Source organism: Symphodus melops (genome assembly GCF_947650265.1).
Source record: "Symphodus melops genome assembly, chromosome: 19".
Lineage (NCBI taxonomy): Eukaryota > Metazoa > Chordata > Actinopteri > Labriformes > Labridae > Symphodus > Symphodus melops.
This window is the reverse complement of record NC_136709.1, coordinates 8,419,591-8,442,957: the sequence shown is the minus strand read 5'-3', so window position 1 is coordinate 8,442,957 and position 23,367 is coordinate 8,419,591. Positions and strand designations below refer to the sequence as shown.

At 39.1% G+C, this 23,367-nt stretch overlaps 1 protein-coding gene across 6 annotated transcripts; it reads left to right on the top strand.

Moving 5' to 3' along the window:
- The first annotated feature begins 6,212 nt into the window (after window positions 1-6,212).
- nkx2.2a (NK2 homeobox 2a) lies at window positions 6,213-21,706 on the top strand. 6 transcript variants are annotated; one of them, XM_079370228.1, is made up of 4 exons: window positions 9,057-9,208; window positions 11,370-11,697; window positions 12,359-12,691; window positions 20,514-21,706. In XM_079370228.1, exons 1-4 carry the CDS (start codon window positions 9,158-9,160, stop codon window positions 20,702-20,704), a joined length of 903 nt encoding a protein of 300 aa, XP_079226354.1. In that variant the 5' UTR covers window positions 9,057-9,157; the 3' UTR covers window positions 20,705-21,706. The 6 variants fall into 6 exon arrangements, with proteins under 6 accessions (XP_079226357.1, XP_079226354.1, XP_079226352.1 ...); XM_079370231.1 differs by lacking the exons at window positions 9,057-9,208; window positions 20,514-21,706 and adding an exon at window positions 6,213-6,278 and having other exon boundaries at window positions 11,365-11,697; window positions 12,359-17,568; XM_079370226.1 differs by lacking the exon at window positions 20,514-21,706 and having other exon boundaries at window positions 9,061-9,208; window positions 12,359-17,568.
- Window positions 21,707-23,367: the final 1,661 nt, after the last annotated feature.

The following is a 23,367-nucleotide window of genomic DNA, read 5'->3' as shown; positions in this document are numbered from 1 at the left end:
AAAAGACATAATTACCTGAAAGAGGGAGGATGTGTTGGTGCACACTTTTCCTCCAGGGCTCAGAATTGACATACACTTCTGCCATTAGATGGCGACAGAGGGAGGTTTAGGGTGTGAAGGCCTTGGCCATGACTGACACATTATCATAAACATAACTGCTGGGTAAAAAAAAAAAAAAAGCTCTTAATTTGCATCCACATACAGTCGAGCAGTACATTCATAAAAAAATAATTGTTATTCACTTGAAAACCATAACGTATTAGCATATTTTCATGGTGATCACATACTTTATTTAGAAATTTCTAACTTGAAGATGAGTTTCGCCATTAAAAGCTTGGCCTTTTTTTTTTTTTTAGTATGGAAGCACTTTTTCCTATTTTAAGTCAAATGCATTTAAAAGGTGACAGAAAATCAATTCACTTTGTGCAATGAAGGTTTTTCTAAAACTAAACTTAGTGTTTTTTTAAGCTATTTTCAGATTACAACTGCTCTCATTGAATTGCATAGTATCATGGTGAACAGAACCTTTGGCTTACTGAGAGATGGAGATGTCCTTTTCGTCAGCCTTGTGGCTCCTTTTGCCTTTAGTAATTCTGGTTCAAGAGAGACTTGCCACGCAGTCAATGGAAATGTGGATAGGAAATTTGGAGTGGTATTCATCAAAACCAAAAAGATTGCCAATTAAAGATGAGCTCTTTATCATGTATTTGCCCTTGGGGTTTTATTCCTCAATTGCTATCACACTATAAAAGCATCCTTTTAGCAACAAGAATAGGAGCCCATTTTCGTGACCTCCTCTAATGCATTTCTATCCATCTTTAGTGCCTCGAAAAAAGTTTTCACCTCTCCACAAAACATGTTAATTGCCATCTTGGGCCCAGTATAAAGAAAATATCTACACTTTAATTATCCAAATATGTTGGCAACCCATCTGCAGACAGCCATTGAAATTACTAAATTGTATTTTCTCCTTTTCATCTTTCATTTTGGACACATTGTTAATCAAAAGGCTTCAAAAATGTGCAGATGGGTAATCCTTGTGTCTGGAAGGAGGAGCCTGGTTCAAGGTGAGTGTTTCATGCCCCTAAGCCCTTCTATTTCTCTCCATTGTGTTGTTTAGGTTACATATCCTGATGGGATGTTCTCCACACCCAAAAAGGGACTCTCTTTGCACACATGTAGACACGCACACTCCTATCTCTGCAGCAACAAACATGCTTGCAAATGTACTTTTCTCTCAATACAACCATATACACACCTACTCACAGCAAAACTTGGCCTTCAGTGTATAATGACATTAATAAAGCAATTAGTGATTGAAGTAGAAAAAATTCTACTTGCTCAATGCTTTATAGAAACATCAATCATGCTGACATTTTAAACTCAAACTTTTTACTCCTAATAAAAATGACATATTCAACCTCTATGGTTTTTGAGGCACAGTAGCTGAGAATAACTTGATGACGGTTAATATTTGTTTTACACATTTGTTTTAGAGTAACACAGATAACGCACCTAAAAAACATTGGAATTGTTGAGTATGAGTGTAATAATTACTTGTTATCTTATGGAGATGATTAAAACAATCACGCTTTTCAAACCAGCTTTGACAACATTTTTTGATACCCAAATTAAGTGTAAGAATGCAGTTTTCAAGTGACAATTCTTGTGATATTGGGTGAATATGTAGGTTGTTTTGCTTAACTTTGTCATTTCAATGTAAAGACTCAAACATGTGTAGAAATCTGTCTTCTTGTGCTACAAAGTGAAGACCAAAAATTTCATAGGACCCCTGAAATAGATCCCTTAACCAGTCAATTATTCAAATCCTCTGTATGCCTCATGTCGATGCACACTTCTAAAAGGTGTCTACTTTTTTTTAATTGGTTGGACAAAGATCAACTACATGTGAAAATCATCCTCTATATTTATTTTAGTTTTGAAACCAACTTATTGAGAGAAGCTGCTTGTTACACCCCACTATAAGGTGGCCCAATGGGGCTAACAACCGATTAGCCCATTAACACATTTAACACAAAGTCAAAAGAAGGGAGATTAATTGAGAAACTAATATGACAAAAGACAGATCTTTACCGAGAGGCACAGCACAGCGCCTCGTTGGGCTATTAGTGATTTCACCTGGCTGGAAACAACAGAAAGGGAGAAGGGACAAACAGTACAGGGCAACATACAGCCGTATCTTCCTTTTACACAGACTCTTTTTCTATTACTAACCCTAACCCAGGCCCCTGTTTGATTTATATGAGTAATTAACTGAACTAGTTTGTCTAAATTCAGATTTCACATATAAGTAAGGTACATTTTCTTTGTTTTTAGTGGTTTTACATACATAACACACAAAAGCTGGTAATACATACTTAAGCAAAGCAAAACATGGCAATAAGAGACATAGATACCTGTAATAATGTTAGATTAACAGTAATGAAGCACTATGACGATTTACATGTAAATGCCAACTTTCACACGCTCACGCAAACACACACAACAACAAAGTTAACCATACCAGTACAACACAGAAAAAGGAGTACGGTTTTGGGCAATATATTTCCTTGGAGAATTTCTGAGGGGTGCCCAACAGTTCATTTCTCAGTCTCCACATGTAAAATATCCACACACTCCCGTATCCATTCCTCAAACTGTGGGACTGCATCAGATTTCCACAGTTTCAAAATAAATCTTTTGTTATTGCTACACCTTATACCTGTAAGGTATGCAAATGCTGAATGTCTGAGAATGAAAGTGTGTATTAATTGTATAATAACCTATTTTTCAACATGCAGACATTTGTTGATTCAACCCATCAAGGAGCTATGACATTGAAGGCATATATTAAGAGATATACATATTGAAGATTTTGTAATCAAAGCTTTTCCATTGCTGGTCCATAGCTGTTCTGTGCAGAGGAAGTAAAGGCAAGGACGAGCCAGTTCATCCTACCCATTTGCCCTTGACTCTTGCCACCATATATTCTTTCCAAAGATGAAGGATGTTTTGAAACACTAAAGCAATGTAATTATTGCTCTTTGCATTTGTTAAGTTCTCTCTTTATAAATTCACTATGGCTGCAATATATTTCTGCAGATTAATACATGACTGGCTACCTTGACAGACTGTTGCATCCTTCTATGGCACTCTTTAGTCCAAGGTTTTCACTTACCATGTGCTTTGGTTCTCCGTCCATTTTTAAAAAAAACCTCTACAATGAAAAAAAATGCTTCATTATTAAAATGGTCATGACTGTGATTTGACATTTGCTCCCCTACTTTCACCTGGAACATGGTTTTTGTCCATACTGTGACAATTGATTCTATCAGTTTACTCCTTATTAGCACAAATGCTGCTTTCAAATGCCTAGCTGTTGAATAAAAAAGCCTCATATTATCTGATTGCTGCTTTACAATTTACTCATAAATTTTTTTAGCTTTCATTAAACTTTTAAACTGTTTATGTGCCTGCTCTCACTACCATGGCCATAACATAAACTTGCCCATCTAAATGGTCCCTGACTCATTTTCACATACGGTTAAGTGAAATATTTGATTGGATCAATTCTTCATTATAGTATGAATCTCATACACTTTCAAGCCTGTCCTTGACTGGAATCCTCATTTTCTTCCAACTTGCCATTGCTGCTCAAACGCTCACAGAATGTGTCAGGTTAGTACAGTATAGTCTCGGCAGCAGGGTTTACAAACGGCTACATGGCTCTCCAAGGCCAAGCACTGGCCTTCCAGGGGATGCTCAACAATGGAGAAGAGCTAAAGTTATTCATGTCAAGTAATGCCCTTCAGTGCAACCCATAAATCTGATATTTTGATGGAAAATACCAGACATTTCACAAGTGCTCCATAAAGACCCCCCCACTCCCCCACCCCCTCAACACTTGCAAACTAAAAGTCCCCTCATCTCGCCTCATCTCCAGCAGGCAGGAGAACATAACGGGGCAACAATGTCACAACCGATCACCCTATACTCCACAGCTCCTCAAATATACAATGTACTGTTGTCAGGTAAGAAATGGTAATATTCAGTGGTTTGCAGAATTGGGCACTTTGTTGGAAAGCAGCTCACCCCTTTTGCTTTGCTTCACATCTCTTCAAGAGCTAAAAACAGCCTTTCAGTCGCCTTAACACCGAGGGCTCGCTGATCTGGCGCTAAACCTTTTTAAGTGCGCGTTATTTGTGAGGAAAAATGTCTAAGCTTTTCAAATTGATAGGAGCGGCTATCATCATGTATGAGTCTCAGGCACACAAGTGAGCCCTCAGGTTTAATCAAACTTTTTTTCCAAAGTCTATTTTCCCTGAAAATCAACTCGGTCTCCCTGGCATTTGTGTGTCGAGAAGCTCTCCATCTTTTCGTTCTCCTCGAGTGGTCGATACATTAAAACTTGAACTGATTGATTTCAGAATGTCGTGCCATCAGTGTCCTTACGCAGCCGCTAACTACATCTGAAGTATCTTAGTCATCAAGCTTTAGGCCAGGGATTGATAATAGCTTGACCGGCAGGGCCTATCTTACCCATCCTTTTTCAGGAGGTCTTGTATTTAGCACCCGGAGCACTTGTGGTAAATCTCAAACAGCACGAGGGTATTCACAGAGCGGCTGAGTGCAGCGCTTTTTCTCATTCGTCTGAGCCTCATGAATACATTCCAACTCTTACTAACTACTTCTGCTTAATGCGGAATTTCAAACAAGCTATGAGGCCAATTTATTTATTTGTATTCTTTACTTCTTAGCGATACTCTTGAACACAGTGATGGCAAGGAGGATAATCTCTGTCTTTCATCAGCAAAGTGGCCCCGCACAAAACCCATCAGTAATGCATTCGCTATTGATTGATTGTCGCTCCTGCACTACCAGGCAACACCGTTATTATCATGCATGGATTCCAGGCTGCCCACAATAAAATCATTGTCTTGATTTAAGTTATCCAGCCCCCAAGGTGTCAGAATAGCACAACTAGTGGTTGCCTCATCTTGCTTTCTTCCTTAACAATTGCTGGCTTTCCCTCTCATCATCTGAACACCAAACAGATATATACTTTTATACCGACCTTTGATACTAGAGAGGATGCTTTCTCTGCATAAAAAACATGTCCTCTCTGTGCAACAGGTGTGAAGAGATGTGCTGAGGAGACTCTCTGTATCACTCTATAAAGTGAAACGAAACCGTGAGTCATGTTGCAGTTTTTTTTTTTTTACTGTTTAGCCAACTGTGCTTATGGTGGAAGAAAACAGCAGACGGGAAATGAGTAACAAGCATTTTTATACCTCTTCACCCTCAAACACATTTTCTTCCATAAACCTTTTTGCTTTTATTTTGAGTCACAGTTACAAACAATGGATGCTCCTTTGTTTATACTTTAAACACTCCCCCCCAGCAAACAGAGTAAAAAAACTGATTGACCTACTAATTAAAAAAAAAAAATGTCATTAAATACCTCTTTGTAAAAAAAAAAAAAAAAAGTATTAAAAACAGGTATTCGTATTCTTAACTGTGCGTAACATTCTTCATTTTTCGCTCTGTGGCCTCCGCTCACACAGTTGCAGCTGTTTTCCCTGTCGCAAAATAAGGATATGTGTCAAAAAATATTATGAGTACAGAGTCCGCCTCGTTGGAGCAGCCCAGGTCCCGAGTTATTGTGAAACACTGAGACCTTGGTTATCAATCATTGTATCAGGGTATCTAATGTAAACATACGCGTGGCGAGGATAACATGCCACATCTGCTCTATGGAGAGCGATGCTTCTTGGTTACCAAGCGATTTATTAGAGAGCCCCGCGTGAAGAATACTCGGTGATCAGCCGGGAGCTCTTCTACAAGCAGACATTATCTCTTTAACATTATGTGGCAACTTTATTATTCACCTGCATGTGTGCAGCAAATAGTTTGGTGTTCCATAATCACCCCAAAGAGAGAAAACTAGTTGCCCTGGTTAAATGCAGCGTGCGCAGGGAGTCGTGTTTGCGCTCGACACCAATTTATTGCCGATGAACATATGGCCAATATTTTGTCTCACGTCATAGCACGGGGAAAACAAACACCCAGCAATGTTAGCGAGTCAGCAAGAGCAGAGCCACTTGGCCAGCTATGCAAACGCTGTTGGACAATATGAGACGAGGAGCACTTGCTCTCTGGGTATATAAACCACATCAGGCTTATCTCTGCACGCTCTCCTGACTCCCATTTGGGGATATTTCATTAACTTCGCGCGCTGTCTTAACGCTGGCAACTCATTGGGCCCCCCTCCAGTCTAGGTAAGCGCCCCATACATTGCCTTCTGTTTAACAGCCTAATACACGTTTTTTAAACGCTTATGTTTTTTTTATTTTACGCGTATTACCGCTTTATCTTAGCCCTTTACTGTACAGTGACCCGAATAGTTGTTTTGACTCAGTTTAAAATGGGTTGCTTCTTTAAACTGGAGGCCTGTTGGTTTTAAAACTTCAATAGGCCTGGCTGGTGATCACAACACACTCACGTGAGTTGTCTCTGGTTCGTTGAACGTTATATTTGTGACCATACACTGTAAGAGTGGCCTGGGTTGTCTTATCCTTATGCCTTCTTAATTTCAAAATATGTAAAATCAGATTTCTGTACTTGTCTTCATCTTAACAAATGTTGTACAACATCACAATGAAATATAACATGGATGAGACACACTGTATATTTTGTTAAAGTGCGTCCGTTAGCCTTATGTTTTAAAGAAGAACAAATGTCTGAAAATGGTGAAATAGACATGGGTGAAATTAATGTGCCTTTGCTTGCAAAGAAATAAACACAGAGACTTACAATTCATCATAATACAACATCTGTCTGATGTTACTGCATGAATTCCACATGATGGCCTGTTATAGGCTAAGTTGTCTAATTGGGTGCACACTATAAGTACCCCCTGTTGTTTCTGAAATGTGCCGGTAGAGACCGCTAGAGCTCTACAGATGTCAACAGCTGTTAATGTTATTACTGCACTCACATACAGGCTGCCTAACAAGGAGGACAACTTGTCTGTACTTGTGCCATCCAGAGCGGGATAGATCCTCCAGAGAGGATGATTCATTTATTCATTATATTATTAAATTATTTATGTTTCGAAATGTTCTACCATTCCAAAATGATAGTTTTCCTCTTTCGGATTCATCTGAAGAAGCCACCCCCCCCCCCCCCCTGCCAAAGTCAGTGAGATTCTGAAATAGGAAGTGATTAAAAAATAATAAACCCGTTTTTAGCAGTTCGTCTTACATTGGAAAAAAAGATTAAGGAAAATGGCACAGCGTGGCATGAAATTCAGCGTTACAAATAAACTGGTGGTTTAACAAATGAAGGCATCTCCTCGGGGCATGGGCGCACTGCTATAATCTTGCCGTGACATGTTTAATCATTAGAGGAAAGGAGACGTATAAAGACTTTTGCCCCGGAGGGAAAGGTGGCTGGATTTCTGTTCAAAAAAGAAAGAAAGAAAAAAACGGGCTTCAAAATGATTTCTTGCCTGAAGCCAAGTCTCCCCAGGCCATGGCTTAGCCCCCATAATAAATAAACCGGACCCGCTTTACCTGCATATTATATATAGGCTTTTAATCATAGAGGGAGGAAATCGGTCTTGTCACTCTGTACATTTATCACGGGCACCCTGAGGCAGGCGGGGTTACCTTTATCAAAGACTAACTCCCAGCCTGAGGCTTCCAAACAGGCTGAAATTCAGCGATTAAAGGAGGGAATGATCAACATTATTATGGATTCTCCTGCGGCATTCTTATTTGTGCATTCAATCGAAAGATTTATTTAATCAAGAATATAAAAAGCCCTTTCTTCAGTTATTTGGGAACAATCGTGGGCATGCATTTTTAGGAGGGAATTATAATTAATCAGACAGGGCCCGTTTTTTGGGGTTCATCCGAAAAATTAATTGTTTTTGGATGAGTCCATTCTGCTGTACGTTTGATTGCAAAGCTGGGATCAGAAAAATGTAACGAGCTTTAATAATGAGCCAGTCAGCTCGGTTGCTTATAATATTAAAATGGGAGCATTGGCGAAACTGGTGATAGCATAATTATAGCAGAAATGATCACATAAAAAGATTAGTTTTTTGTAGTTTTACGCACAGCAGTCAAATGAGAAATACTTTTACAATGTATCGTTGTAATGTCAGAGCTGAAGATTTAATGTCAGCTGAACTCAAATTAGCGGGTGATGGGAAACAGCAGCCCTGCACCCTGCTTTGTCCTTTCAGTCCTGGTGCATCTGCAGCTCAGAGGCCCTTTTCACTGGATCTTCTCTCTGGTTTAACACCCCCATCACATACACACTTTTAAGACACACAGTCTTAAATGAAGACTGGACATGTGTACCAGTGAAAAGGGGAAAGCACACTGTCCCATTTGATTTGCAACTAACTATTCTTGAAGTTGTTATTTTTCTACGAGAAACTTTTACAACTTCTGGAAAAAAAAAGTTTAAAAAAAATTATAACGAGCTGGAATTAACATAATAATAATTATGATAACAATAATGTAAAATTTAAAACAGTGTAGAATTTCTGGACATACTTCTATCAATAGATTTTTTTTTTTATGCTTGTAATTCACAGCTTGATGATTCCACAGCTGATTCACAGGACTGTAAACATTTCCCGATGTTGGTCCCGTTAACTCGTCCCGCTCTGCAACAACAGTCTGCATTCTGGCCTCTGTCAGAACGAAAAGGCACGCGGCCTGTTTGAACTACCTGTGAAAGTAAACAGGTAAACACAGAGCGATAGGCTCTCCAAGTGGAGGACGTCCACTTAGCCTGTGCACATTTACCTCTTCTTGCCGAAACCTTCAGCTCAATTGATCAAATAGTACATCCCCAGTCACTGGCCACAGTCTGCAGCCCAGTGCGCTCCCCAGCACCGTCACCAAACCTACTGTGACTTCCCCCTTGTCACCGTGCCACACACAGCAAAAGCAGAATGGCACGGGTGATAAGCCTGCGTGCTCTAACACACCCTGGTTTGGCTTCTCACATTTCATAAGTAACAGTGAAATAATGTCCCACATGGGCCAAGAGAATTTCCTGGTGAGATGCGCACAGAGGCTGCAGCCGGGGTCATTCCTGCGCGATGCGTAAAGCTCTGTAGGTGTCTTCTGCGGGTTGGATGTCCCTTCACATGTTGGATATAGCAGTGCAGCATTACTTGGTGGATCAGGTCAGTAACCTCTCTCTCTCTGCCTTATAGAGGATCAGGCGCAGCTCCAGTTTGTCCACATAGCCCGCTCAGCTCAATGGAGCCTTTGTGGGATGTTGAGACTTGTGATTAATTCTGCCAGTCTGGTGAAATATTTACCTCTGGCCTCCCTGTCAGGTGCATTTACATGGAAGCGAAAGATTAGAAACTTCAACCAAAATCATCTTCAAATATTAATTTCTCCCGATAAGTACCAAGCTTGGCGTCATTTCTTATATTTATGATATCATAGTTTTTTTTAAAGTCTAATTATTAAAAAAAGAGCAACAATTCTCTTTTCAATGTGCTAAAATGTATTAATTCTATTAATTCAATTTTAGTTCAATAATCTGTGGAACTAAAATAATCTTAAATACACAATAGTGTCAGCTCTAAAAAAAACAGTCAGACTGTGTATTTGTGTGTATTTGCGTGTGCGCGCGCGTGTGTTCTGAGATGAAGGACTTTTCTTAATATTGTGGAAGGATCCAGGAATTGAATGAAGAGATAGTCCATTGAAAGCGGTTGAATGCCATGACAACTAGGAACAACCTCAGATTTATTCCAAACAGTTAGAAAGCATTGTGCGCGGGGCGTCAATCATCTATTATTTCGCCCCTGAAATAAATGCAAAAACTGCGGCCGGACAAAAGCTTCCAACAGGAGCCGGACATTTGTCTACATTTCCTCCATTGTCTGCAGCTTAGCAATCGGTTTGTATTTGTGTTTGCCCGGGTCCGACCACCCAGGATGCGCAGAGGACTTGCTAAAAACGTGAAACATTGTCAACCACATCACATACTGGAGAGCAGGCAGAGGGAGGAAAAGGAAAGGGAAAGTCTTGAGGGAAAGGAAAATAAAGTAAGCAACAATGATAGTCGGATTTCCACTGAAAAAGCAAGAGGGACCACTTTAAAGGGGGGCAGAAAACAAATATTAGGATGCGCTGCCACGATGAATAGAGAGGAGATTTATTTTGGGAAAACTCAGAAATAAAAAAAAATGTATAGATAGTATTGATTGTTGTATAAATGGATGATTAATTCGACAAAATATGTATACATAAAAACGAATTCATTCAGGCCTATGATTTGTCTACCACTTTATGTTTTTATTTCTTATGTATCAACCTAAAAGCATTAATTTACACAACTTATTCCAAATATTATTTTCAATATTGATATTGCTTTTATTATGACTACTATTTTTTTTTTTTCTAGCAACCATATTTCATTACTGGTTATGTGTTAATGTTGCTTTTGTTGGTTTTACGGGTCCTTATGATCAGCGGTACATTTGGATTGGCCTACTGTCTTAAATACTTGCTTAACGCTTTCAGACAAACAGTTCTGCTTCAGTTTCAACATTCCCTCTTGTCCTTAAGCCCTGGCAAAAATATTGACACAAAAGGTTTACATAAATTATCTCCGAATATTTGAACAATAGCCGCTCTTCCTTTCGGTTCCCATGCAAATAAAGAACAGCCTACGTATCGTTCCCCTAAATGTACTGTTTTATTGAAGAAGAAAAAAAGAAGTCGATTTTAATAGTTACAAAAAAAATTTACACGCTTCAGTTGGAACAAATGTGATAAAACTGGCTTTAAAGTATTGTGAGTATAAAGCTACTTGGAGGTTCTTTGTATGTAAATAGGGTGTAAAAAAGGCCCTCCCCGTCTTTGTAATTAATTGACACGTTATACCACTCATCATGCTCTGAAGCACCAATGGTAGAGGCTCGGATCTCCCCAAAACCCACAATTTCACATCTGCAAACACTGTCTTCATCCACTTGACTCCTAAGACCCGCCCACACGTGGCCAACCTTTCGCGTGTTTTAATGCTTTTTCACTGCAGGTTCATGTGTTGAGACCAACCTTATATGGACTGATCGGACAAGGTAATGGCTTATTTCCCTCTAGCACCCAGCAGTAGCACAGTATCCATGAGCCACATATAGCACTTCAGCCACTTTGGCATTCTTCCTGGACTTACAGACACTGAATCCACAGCTACTTGCTTAGGCAATGGTTATCCACAGAGGCTGCTTTGACTGTACTTCAGCGTAGAGCGACTCTTACTCTTCTCGTTTTTCCTGAAACATCGCCTCTGCTTCTTTTTGTTTGGTTTTTGTTTCAGAACAGCGGATTGTGCGAGAAGCTGGTGCAGCAACTTTTCCCTGCATATTTCCCCCCCTCCACCAGAATATGTCGTTGACCAACACAAAGACGGGCTTTTCTGTAAAGGACATTTTGGACCTTCCTGACACAAATGACGAAGAAGGATCTATCACCGGAGCGGAGGAAGATACGGAGGGATCGGAGACCACATCCACGACAAAGACCACTGGAGTTTTGGTGCAAAGTCCTCTAGAAAACGTTCAAAATCTGCCTTTAAAGAACCCCTTTTATGACAGTAGTGACAATCCTTACACACGATGGCTTGCTACTACGGACAGTATTCAATATTCATGTAAGTAGAGTCTAAGATTCCTTCTTGATCTCGATGATGATGACTTTTGTGATATTTTAAAGGTCTGCGGTTACATTAAGACATAATTGATGGCACGCAGCCTCATTTTCCACCCTAACGGTGCCCTTGGGTGGCATGCAGCATTCATCTTTATGCAACGTGCACTGCTTCGCCACAGGCGTTTTATAGCTCAATAAATGCATGCAGTGTTTAGGCTACTCGGACTTTGCGTTGTAAGATTTTGATCGATGAAGCACCGTGGATAAACACGGAGGCTGAAAGTTATTCAGAGTATAACACGGTGCCAAATCTAAGAGTGCATTCTGTGAGGGATTTACAGGCAGACAATGCACCTTTTAATGCTTCACTGACTCGCTCTGCCTGTGCATATTAAGCTGAAGAATCATTTTGTGGTGCTTTTCACTTTCAAATCAAAGAAAACAGCTGAAATTAACCAACAGGTCCTCGTATGTTATTATTCAGCCACTTGACACTTAAAATCTTGTATATTTCATGTCTAATCATGTTGTGAGAAGTGCTCAGTCATTAACAGGTTATTTTTCTTATTGAGCACTAAAGCGTCCAAAGTTGGGTCGATAAGTGTGTTGCTTGATGTTTTGATGAATGTCTCTGAGAACTTTACAACATAACATTTTGACAGTGTTTCTCCCGTTTCTTGCCGCAGTGCACGGCCTCTCCGCCAGCTCGCAGGACTCGGCCAAGTCCCCGGAGCCGTCCGCAGACGACGAATCGCCGGACAACGATAAGGAAACTTCCAGCAGCGGCGGCAGCGACTCCGGCAAAAAGCGAAAAAGGAGGGTGTTGTTTTCCAAGGCGCAGACCTACGAGCTGGAGCGCCGCTTCAGACAGCAGAGGTATCTTTCCGCGCCGGAGAGGGAGCACCTGGCCAGCCTGATCCGCCTCACCCCGACCCAGGTGAAGATCTGGTTCCAGAACCACCGGTATAAGATGAAGAGAGCCCGGGCCGAGAAAGGTATGGAAGTGACCCATCTCCCTTCTCCCAGGCGGGTGGCCGTGCCCGTCTTAGTCAGGGATGGAAAGCCTTGTCACACTCTTAAAGCTCAGGACTTGGCGGCCACTTTTCAGGCCGGGATCCCCTTCTCGGCTTATAGTGCCCAGTCACTCCAACACATGCAGTATAACGCGCAGTACAGCGCCGCGGCCACGGCACAGTTCCCCACAGCACATCACTTGGTGCAAACGCAACAGTGGACTTGGTGAGAGAAATGATAGAGACTTGGCTTGGAGGCACGATAGGGAGTTTCACCACAGAGCAAAGAAAAAGATAAAACACAAAAAACATGAAAAGACTTTTCATTTTTGCAGCTTGACTCATATATATACTACCATTTTTATTCGGGGCTCATGTGTGCGCCGTGTTTACATGTTTTCGTTAAGAGAACTGGGTCCGAACCTCTCCCTTATAGATTTTATTCAGAATGTCAATGCTCTTCTTGTGATTTTTTTTTGTAAAGTATGTTGTGTGTTGGTTGTAGAGATGTTTTCCTCTTTTTATTTTCTTTTGTCCCCTCGTGTTATTATCAGCACGTACGAACCACTTTATAATTATAGAAATTTTAATTTCTTGCTTCTTTTATGGACCGAAAAAATATTTATGGCCATGAATAAACACTGGCAACTTTTCAGAAATTTTTCCTTTTGTTTTTATTTCCTGTAAATATTTTGTGGGAAACGTTGACTTGGACAGAGAGACAGAGAGATTTCGGGAGCGTGAAACCGGGAGTCGTCCAATTCATCAAATATTTAAAAAACACTTTTTAAAAACAAGGGAGTAATTTTAAGAGAAATAACAAAACAAAAAAAACACACACAAATTTGAAGCCTGCGTCCAGGGCTAAATAATAATGTTATTTCAGAAATTAGTTTGTGAAGTTATACATCCTTTATTTAACCCAAGGTTTTATTTTTTGTTAGTGTCCTATTCGATTGACCATCTCTGAGAGAAACAACAACAGCGCTTCACATTTTAAAGGAGGGGGACAAACCATACATAGTATTGTGGTCCAAAATGGGAATAAATCTCCAGCGCACTTCACCCCTTTTCCTTTTAAGCAAATTTAATCCGGTGAATATTTTTCTGAATCCAAACACCTTTCTCATAAAGAGCCGAAAGTCACTTGTAAAATGGGACTAAAATCCACTCACTTAATATAAGAGGGCTTCTCCACATAAGAAGCTTTTGAATGAAAGCTCTCCTTTTTGTTACCATCCTCCACCACTCCCAGCCTTGGGTGTAAAGTGGTAGACTGCGAAAGGGAAAAATCGTTTAACGCAATAACTGTTTTGTTATCTTGTTAAGCGCTAAACTGCAAATAGAGCAGGAATAATCAATGAGTCGCCAGCGTTCTTTGTTTAACCAACGTTGGACTAAATTGCGGACGGCTCAAAGGGGCTTTAACCTCGTAATAAAGTTATTTTTTACATGTTCATATAACGTGGCCGCAATGATATCCCACATTATACAGGCTACTCTGCCCCATTAGTCTCCGTGTTATTTACGATGGGACCAAAACAAGCACAAATGGCTCTCCAGTGATCCGCTGCGCACTGCGGATTATCAGCCTCTAGTCAATATCTTGGGTAAATATGATAACCTAGTCGAAAATCCATGCATTCTGGTGTCCCAGGACAAAAATCTCACAACAGATGTTAGAGTCGCCCCTATCATCACTGAACAAACAGCTAAATTGGGCAGATTTGCTAATTATTTACAGAATTGAGTCTCAAGGGGCTTCTGCTTTTGTGGCCAACACAGACTCAATTTGTCCCTGACAGAAAGGTTTTGTGTTGCGCCACCGGTTGAGCTTGTAGGTCAAATAAATCAGCAAGTTGGTCATAATTGTTGTTTTTCACAAGCCTTTGTCGATTAAAAGAAATACGCAGCTTCCTAAACAGTGGGTTAATAATCGCCTGTGCCACAATTAAAAGGGGAAATTAGGAGAAATTCAATTTAGATTTATTTACATTTATCGGAAGGACTGGTCGACTCTGGCAGAATGTTAGAGGACTCAGGCAAACACCTCGGCTCCATAAAAAAAAACATATTCAAATCACTTAAAAAACAATACCAATATTTAAAACATCGTGTGAAGAAGAAAAATTTGGATTTGCGTTTGTCTGTTAATTCCTTTTGTAATGAGGAACTTTTGTGACTCTATCATTGCATAATACAGTACATGACACAACACAGAGACAAAAGGCCAGGCCTGCTTTCTGCTGTGTGTTAGAGGCGTGCATGTTAACGAGCAGCAGGATGCAGAGAGTGCAGATAGAGACTGACAGAGTTGCTTGGTGCTGTTCAGAGTCAGGGAGATGCATCCTTAGGCTTTTTTTGTCCTGCCTGTCACTTGGTGCCATTGTGATCTTTGCTGCACACGTTGTCTCCCATATGGGCAGCTGGGCTCGGACAAGGAGAAAAGGATCTTTCACAAACCCCAAATTGTATCAAGCTTTCAAATAAAGCATTGTTGTCTCTCAAAGAAAAACGAATTAAAAATTCGTGCTATATCTATTCTGGTCAAAAAAAGAAGCTCCATTCACAGATAACAGGGAGTCCTTCTTCCTTGATAGAGCTATGCCAACAACAGCCTTCTCATTTCTCTTTCCCTACATCCCCCATTCTGCAGGGTGAAAGACTGATTCTAGTCTGTCCGGAAAAGTCGCTCCTCACAGCGCAAAAACTATTTTTAAATACAAGACAGTGTTCGTCCTTGTTTGCTTTGAATCCCGCTGGTATGCGTGGGCCGATTTCTAGAATTGACACATGGAAACCTATTTGACACAATTTCCCACCCGTTAGGGCCCGTTTTATTGTTTTTGTTTTGTTTTGTTTTCTGTTTGCATCAAAAAGTGAGGCACTGTGTACATCATCACACGGTCACTATTTCCTGGATGTTGCGCCATGCAGTACTTCAATTATACATTTAATTACTAATTAATGTAAGAGTAAAACATTTCTGGCATTATTTGCATGATATTGTAATTGTGAATCTATTGGGACGCAGATCTTTCTTAGTTAGAACATATCCTTGTAGATATTGCCAGATGTGTGTTTGACTATTGCGCATCTATACCTCATTCACTACAAATTAGATTTTCAAAATTGCTCCTGTATTTATTTATATACGTATGTATTTACATTTTTTAAGTGTTCAAGGTACCTCAAATCTTAATTTTAAACCCTGACTCAAAATTGTTGCCTTAAATACATGTGTATGTCATTCCAAATTGTATATTTCTGTACCAAGCCAGGGAAGCACAAATACTTTGGTTTGACACAAAATAATAATAAAAAAACAAGCCGTGTTACAGTCTTCATAACAAACAGTACGGTGAACCAAAACATTGCGTTGCATCCTTGTTTTGTCATTAACGCACCAAAAATGTCACCACTTCACCACCAGCTCAGCAACAGGGTCAGATTTATCGGAAATTGCTTTTGGCTTCTTGGAGGGATAAAGCAGGCGACATTAAAACAAGCATCTCGGCGTGCAGCATAGTTCAACCTGCGTGGATAACACTATTATATACCCTGGAATACAATACTTGAGGAAATGTGCACTTGGGACACCATGGATCTTCGTCATCCTGCCCATTTGAACCTCGACATGAATCATTTTCTATCACGCACATCGCCAAATAAACGAGGATTTCAAAGCTATAATAATAAGAGGTGCGTTTCATTTAAAGGAAGCTATCTGGGTTTTATTGCCTTAAAGGAGATCCAGATTAGATTCGCCACAGTGCAGATATTAAACAGAGCGGGATGAATGAAGGGAGGGAGAGAGAGAGAGAAAGAGGGAGAGTAAGAAATGTTGCACCAAACGGCCACAAGATGGAAGCAGAGATCTGCAGTTGGCGTCATGCAGCTTTTACCTGCAAATGTCTCACAGCCCAACTTCATCTGATTCCTGCAGCACACATTACTCCAGCCAAATGATATTCAACGGCTGTTTTCTGTTTTATGAAGAGAGATCACAGCAAACTCTTTAAGTGCATGATTGCAGTTTATGACATTGTTAAGGATTTTGAGGGCATAATCATATCGCCTTTCAAAACAAACTACACTTAACAGTTCATATGCAATTACAGTTTCCATTTAAGAAAAAGTAAGAGAGTGAAAGACATAGTTACTTGGAGCATCCACGGTGTGGCGCAATAGGATAGGGGAAAATGTGGTGTCGATTAATTCACTTCAGTGAAAGTGAACAATAGATCTGAAGTGCGGTTTCCAGTGGAAGACTCAGCTCAGCCTGAGTCCTCCACAACAAAGGAGACTTTAAGTCAAATGTCCTCAGCAATATGAAAAACTGAATCCTTATCTGTGAAATGTTTTTACGAGCACTGATCAAAGGAGACGGGGGTCTTCAATTAATTGTCTCACCTCCTAACCACAAAAAAGACCCTCCCAAAAGAAATAGAATGTCTTTTGGGTCTAATAAAACAACGAACTACATTTGCCGATTTAATGTCTATCACATAATTCAGTTGTGTAGATTTACTGTCCAGGCTGCAATGTGTCCCAGAACCATCATCTCCTCATGCGGAGAAGAAAGTGTGCAAAGCACTGCAAAATGGGTCATATGACAAAATAAAAGGCTTCCATCTTTATGCACCTGCTCAGTTCAGCATCAGTGAGCCTGCACCTGTAGGGGGCCTCATTGGGTTAGAAAGCTGCAGCAGCAGGGGGGTAGTGGGATGCTGAACATGAAGGAAGGAGAGCCAGAAAGAGGGGGATAGATATTTAATCTTCCACAGTTCTGATCACTTTAAAGAAGATGGTGCGTAGAAACAAAACAAAACAAAAAAGACTTGATGGCCTACAGAGCAGACAGCCAAATTCAGACGGAGATACTAGATAATAGACACCATTATTGCACCAAATAATAGACAAATATAAGATTAAAACCTGATAAAACAAATGTCTCAAAAATAAATTACAATCCACTTTCTTATGTCCATTAACACCATCAGTCTGCAAAATTATTATTTTAGGTACAAAGAGGAGTATTTACAGTGAGTGGTTCTGTGTGAACCTGGAAGATCCCACCCAGCAAAACCCACAAGTTTACTCAGAAGGACAGACACCATTGTTCAGCTACAATCTGCATGGGAAGAGGCTGCAGCTGAAAGACACTCTGGTATGTGTGTGTGTGCTTGTGTGTCAGGACCTGCAGCTTTAGACTTATGAGCATAAAGATACAAAGAAAGAAAACCGTAACATTGCTGCACATCGCTGAACTTTTGTCTGGGTGTGTTCCCTTTATACATGAAAAAAAAAAACATTATTCAATTTGCATGCACAATCTGAAAAGCAAATAACAGTTAAAGGCATTTGTATTCTAAACAATAATATTAGCTTCAAGTGTTTTTCATGAAAATTAAGGAGTTAAATAAGAAACACATTGCATTGTATATGTATTTTTTCAGTTGGTAGATATAACTCATTTGATAAATTTGATATAATAAATGTACATTGATGAAGCCCTTCATTTAATTCATTCTTGTGTCTGCTGGAATCCTCTCAAAGAAGGTTGTTCACTGAACTGTTTACATTTAAATACGCATGAATATATATTGGTAAGTAAGAAAACCACACATTATCTTAACAATAAATACTATACACTCTCAAGTAACTTTAACATATTTTTCTCATGCTATACTATATAACCCATATTTTTTTCCATCATAACATTTGTATCATTTGCATGTTTATAGTAAATAATCATCCTGGATTTGTTTCTCTCCTGCTGCCAACGATAAGGTCCTAAAACTCTTCTCTTTTGGCTCCTTTCACCTACCACCTGTGTTCAATGTTTTCATTCACATGCATACACACATACACAGCACAGAGAAAATGAGTGCTTGGCAGCATGTTAGGTCATTTTTGCGTAAACTTCATTTATCAAGAGTGTAGGTGGACCACAGCAGAGTTTCTGCTCCTTTCTTGGACTGCAGCTGAAACCGAGGTCAGACTCAGGCTGGATTGAACAATTTACTCTCTAAAAAATACATTGGAACATTTTTTGGAAACCAAATTGTAAAAGTAATGTTTAGGAATCAGTGAACACAACCTCCATAGTGTTTCAAATTAAATTAAACAGCTGTGTTCAGCTAACACAGCTGACTTGCCCCCCTGGACAAGTCTAAACATGCAGCACTGTTTGACTAGGAGACGCTGATGATGCAGTTTTTAAAACACGGTATTAGCAGTGTCTGCAGAAGTCCAGCAGCAAGTTTAGAGTCACCTTTATGAAAAAAGAAGTGAGCGTCAAGGTTCTTGACTTTGTTGACTGGGAAGATTAAAAAAAATAGTAGAGTCTGCAGAACACACACAGATCAGAGGTCACTCACACACGATCTGATCTGGTGGACAGAGAATATTTTTTTCCCTCCAAGATACATTTCACCTCCTGCTTCTACATTCCCTGGACTGTCAATATGTGAAATTATGAATGAAATAAAGAACTAATTAAATCGCACCTGTTTTTTTTCCTTTAAAATGAACTTAAACTGTATCTAGTAGTCATTATTAGAATACATGTATTTCTCTGACAGTTCAGAGACATGAACGTGACCTTCAAAATAAGAGGTTGTTTTGAGAGTATAACTGTTTATTTCAGCTTTCTCCTGCTATCAGTTGTGTGCATGTTTTGGTACTTAACTGAAAAGTATAGAAGGATACCCATTCCTCCATCACTTTCAGAGCTGGTAAAATGTACAAGGGAGAAGTTGGACACTCTTAAAGACTCAAAGCACACCAACTGAGATTCTTTAATCTTTCTTTTCTAAGTCATCCTGTTTAAATTTTATAGACGTTTTTCCTTGCTACATTAAATTGTTGTTAATCTGAGTTCTTAACAATACATATCAGACAATACGATTGAAAAAATATTAATTTATAAATTAAATATCAATCCTTAATAGTCCTTATGCTGCACTGTACAACATCTAGAAAAGTGAAAGGCTGATTACACACTGGAAAAAATCTAAATGGAGACATAATACAAATTAAATGGATTGGAAGTTGCAGCATCCATGTCATGGTTCTATTTCTCACACACACTTGTAGAGATTTGAAAAACACACTGCCACATATTGACAAAAGTAGCACTGCTAGTTTAACAAAGAACTGATTCTTGAACAAGGTGACTTTTAAGTGGATGCAAAACTTGTAAAAGTTGCTGTCCCTGGGATGTGTCTATGGCTCTGTTAGCAACTGAAAAATTGTTTGATAACAGTAACCCATGTGCTAATTGTGCACGGGATCCTTTTAAAATGTTTGGGGGGGACACAGTTATGCGGCATGCGTTGTTCAATTGTGCACTTAACATAAATTGAAGTAGAAGGAACTAATTGATATTAATAAACAAACTAGTGTTTTCGAATAAATTTGTTTAAAAGATCAGAGATATTCAAGGTATTCTGTTTAGTTATTTTTTTCAGTAAATTGAATCCTCTTTTTAATCAATCAAAAAAATTCAGGCTTACCAAAGAAGAGGACCCAAGTATAGGAGTCAAAAGTGAGGCAAAACTTATTGCTGGGTTTCAAATTGAAAATCAGGATGATATAGGTCTTGTTCATTCACATTTGTGAAAATGTTCTGTATATTGCAGGTAAATTTGTACCATCATTGCATGATGAATGAATATGTAGAGCCAGCTCAGTCAGTCTTTAAAAAAGAAAAAAAAAATTGTGCTACTATTTTATGATATTCAAAGTGCCATATGGTCTTATTTCCTTTTGTCTTCTCTTTCTCGATGTTCCATCTTAGGCCTTGAGTTGTCTTGTATAAAACCCACAGTCCGCTGCAGTCAGATGGGCTGGATGGGGGACAGCGCCTACAATCAGGTTCCCAGAGTTGAGTGTTTATGCCTTTCACTTAATGGATTGTCTCACCTTCTTCAGAGGATGAACATGAGGTGCTTGAGATGCCAGCACTGCAAATGGATCCTGGGGCTTTGAGCCTGATAACAAGCGGCCGTCATCTGTTTCAGACATGCTTCAATCAGCACGCGTGATGATCAAAGAGCAGCAGTGTGGCAGCAACATGTTTTACCAATTCAAGCTGCCTAATTAGCTTCCTGTTTAAAGAGGATGTCAAATATGTGTAGCGAGTCGTGCCTATCATGTGTTTGTGCACTTGTATCCTGTGCTGAATTTATAATGTCTTTTAGAGCTAACTTTACTGAATGGAAAATAAATAAAGAAAAGTTTCTCCATTGTGTTTCTTTTGTGGTTTGCTGAATAGGAGCAGTATCACAAAATCATTGAGCGATGCACTTTGTCGCATTTAGTCTCTATGCCACTGCTGATATGGAAGATTGAAGCAATAACCTTCAATTTATTTACCTTCTAAAATCACAGATGCAACTCTGTGACCCTGTTTTCACCCACACAGTTCCCATCAGCAAACTGTTCCTTGTCAGTATTTGACACTGCATGATAAGGGATAATAATGCCATGGACTCAAATGAAACTACATCCACATATGACACTAATGGGCATTATCAGAGCACCTGACCAACACAAAGCTGAGACGGGAATTAACACAGGGTGTATTTGCCATCTGAGCAGAGTGGGAGTACAATACACACTGAACAATAATGTTAAAAGATATATCGGGGAGGTATGTGTAGGCTTTCACATGTCTTTGTTTATTCTCTTTATCATTTCTTTTCTGTTTCTTTGTAAAAAATCTAATCACTATTGCCCTTTCACTTATACCCATAATCAAACAATTATTGTTGAAACTTTACATTTCTAGCATGCTCCACCTGCTCAGCCTCCAGGCCCCTCAGATGCCCACGTCAGCTCTACGATCCATAGTCCCAGTTTGACCTCAGGCATGTTGCATTGTTGTCTAATTGTATTAAGTTTTTCTTAATATATTTTTTAACAGAAGGGTATCTCACTACAATTTGACACAATGTTTATTCCAACACTGAACTTCCTGGTTTGTATATATCCAATGTCACATGATTCAATTGTGTGTATTTTGTCTTTTGTATATTCAAATTGTATTTATTTTCATTTGACATGACATGAAAGTATTCTTAAACCATGTGTACATGATTTGGCAATTGATTTATTTTCTAAATAATGTTTCTGAAATTACTGAGACTTATTCAATAAACTGAATGTCACCATACATCTTAAAAAGTGTATACATATTTGAAAAAATAATTCACTTGGGATGAAAGTTGCATTTAACATGTTGTGTTTTTTTGGAGTGTTGAACATTTTACATCATTTAGTTAAAACGAATAGAAGAAATTCATCACTGATGGATATTATACACATTACAGAGACCCATTATGAGTGTGTTATGATTGTATGACTGTTTGATTGTGTTTGTGTACATATAATAAGTGAGAGGGAAAATGTATTTATTGAAGGCTGTATGAGTAGCATGAGTACGGTACATTAACACATTTTCTGTGTTTGATTGTATGAATAGTCTTGCTTTAGAAGGTAATACACCTCATTAAACCTCGTGTACGTTTATCTGACAATGTATGATGTCAATATTTGGCAGTAAAAGCTAAAATATACACTATGACATGATACATTTCTGTTTAAACCAATCAGTTGTGTTATGCTAGGTTAAAGTCAATTACTGCATTCTAATCTAACTGACATAATCTTCTATACAATATGAACGTGACCAATGAACCCTCACATGCATCACATACAACAGGAAATGTATCACCTGCATGTCTTCATGAATACTATTAAGCATTTTAAGGGACTGCCGTTTTCCCACAAGCCATGTTTGAACTCTACCCATTACTGTAAATGATGACTTTTAGTAGTAGCTTTGATTTTTCTAACTTGCAGCAAACGGCTAACAGTATGTGTGTTCAGTGTGTAGGCTACCTCTGATATTTTGTTAAAAAAACAAACAAAAACAACCTCATATCAGAAGAAACAAAATGTTTTGTATTAAAAAAATAATGCACATCTTAATTGACAATGAATTATACATACACAAGCTTTAGACAAGATTATACCAAAACAGTGTATATTGTGTAGGTGGGTTAGCCTATACTGTTGCTCAATCGATAGAATCAGTCACCTCTTAACTGGAATATTGGGGGTTTGATCTCCAGCTCCTGCAGCCACATGTCAGATGTGCCCTTGGGCAAGACACTTATCCTCATGTTGCTCCGGCTGCTTCTTTAGCGGCGTATGAATGTGATTAGTTACGTTTCATGTTTACTTTACATAGCAATCTCTGCCATCGGTGTGTGAATGGTTAAGTGTGACATATGATGTAAAAGCACTTTGAGTAGTCAGAAGACCAGAAAAAATCAAATCCATTTATCGTTTACCACTGGAAAATAATAAAATGATCAATCTCTACGGCTAAGATCCAGCAGCTAAGAACAGCGTTGATATGCAGGACAGTTAGGAGGCACAAGATGCAATCTTTCAATTCTAGGGTTGTGACAGAGATCGCTGCTGAGGAAATGTAGCGTGTTCAATCTGCTATTACCGTATTCAAATCCTGCATGATAAATATGGCTTCTTAGTTATGTATTTACCAACAATTATAAGAAAAGTGTAAAATTACATAAAGTTGGGGAGTTTAAGAAAGCTGAATTTAATGGAGAAAATTAACTCAA

Bases quoted from the DNA above. Each gene is read 5' to 3' on its own strand.
- nkx2.2a (XM_079370226.1), top strand. From the start codon at position 9,158: ATGTCCCTTCACATGTTGGATATAGCAGTGCAGCATTACTTGGTGGAT. The intron at 9,209-11,369 runs GTCAGTAACCTC...GTTTCAGAACAG, and splicing joins AGCATTACTTGGTGGATCAG to CGGATTGTGCGAGAAGCTGG. The intron at 11,698-12,358 runs GTAAGTAGAGTC...ACATTTTGACAG, and splicing joins GGACAGTATTCAATATTCAT to TGTTTCTCCCGTTTCTTGCC.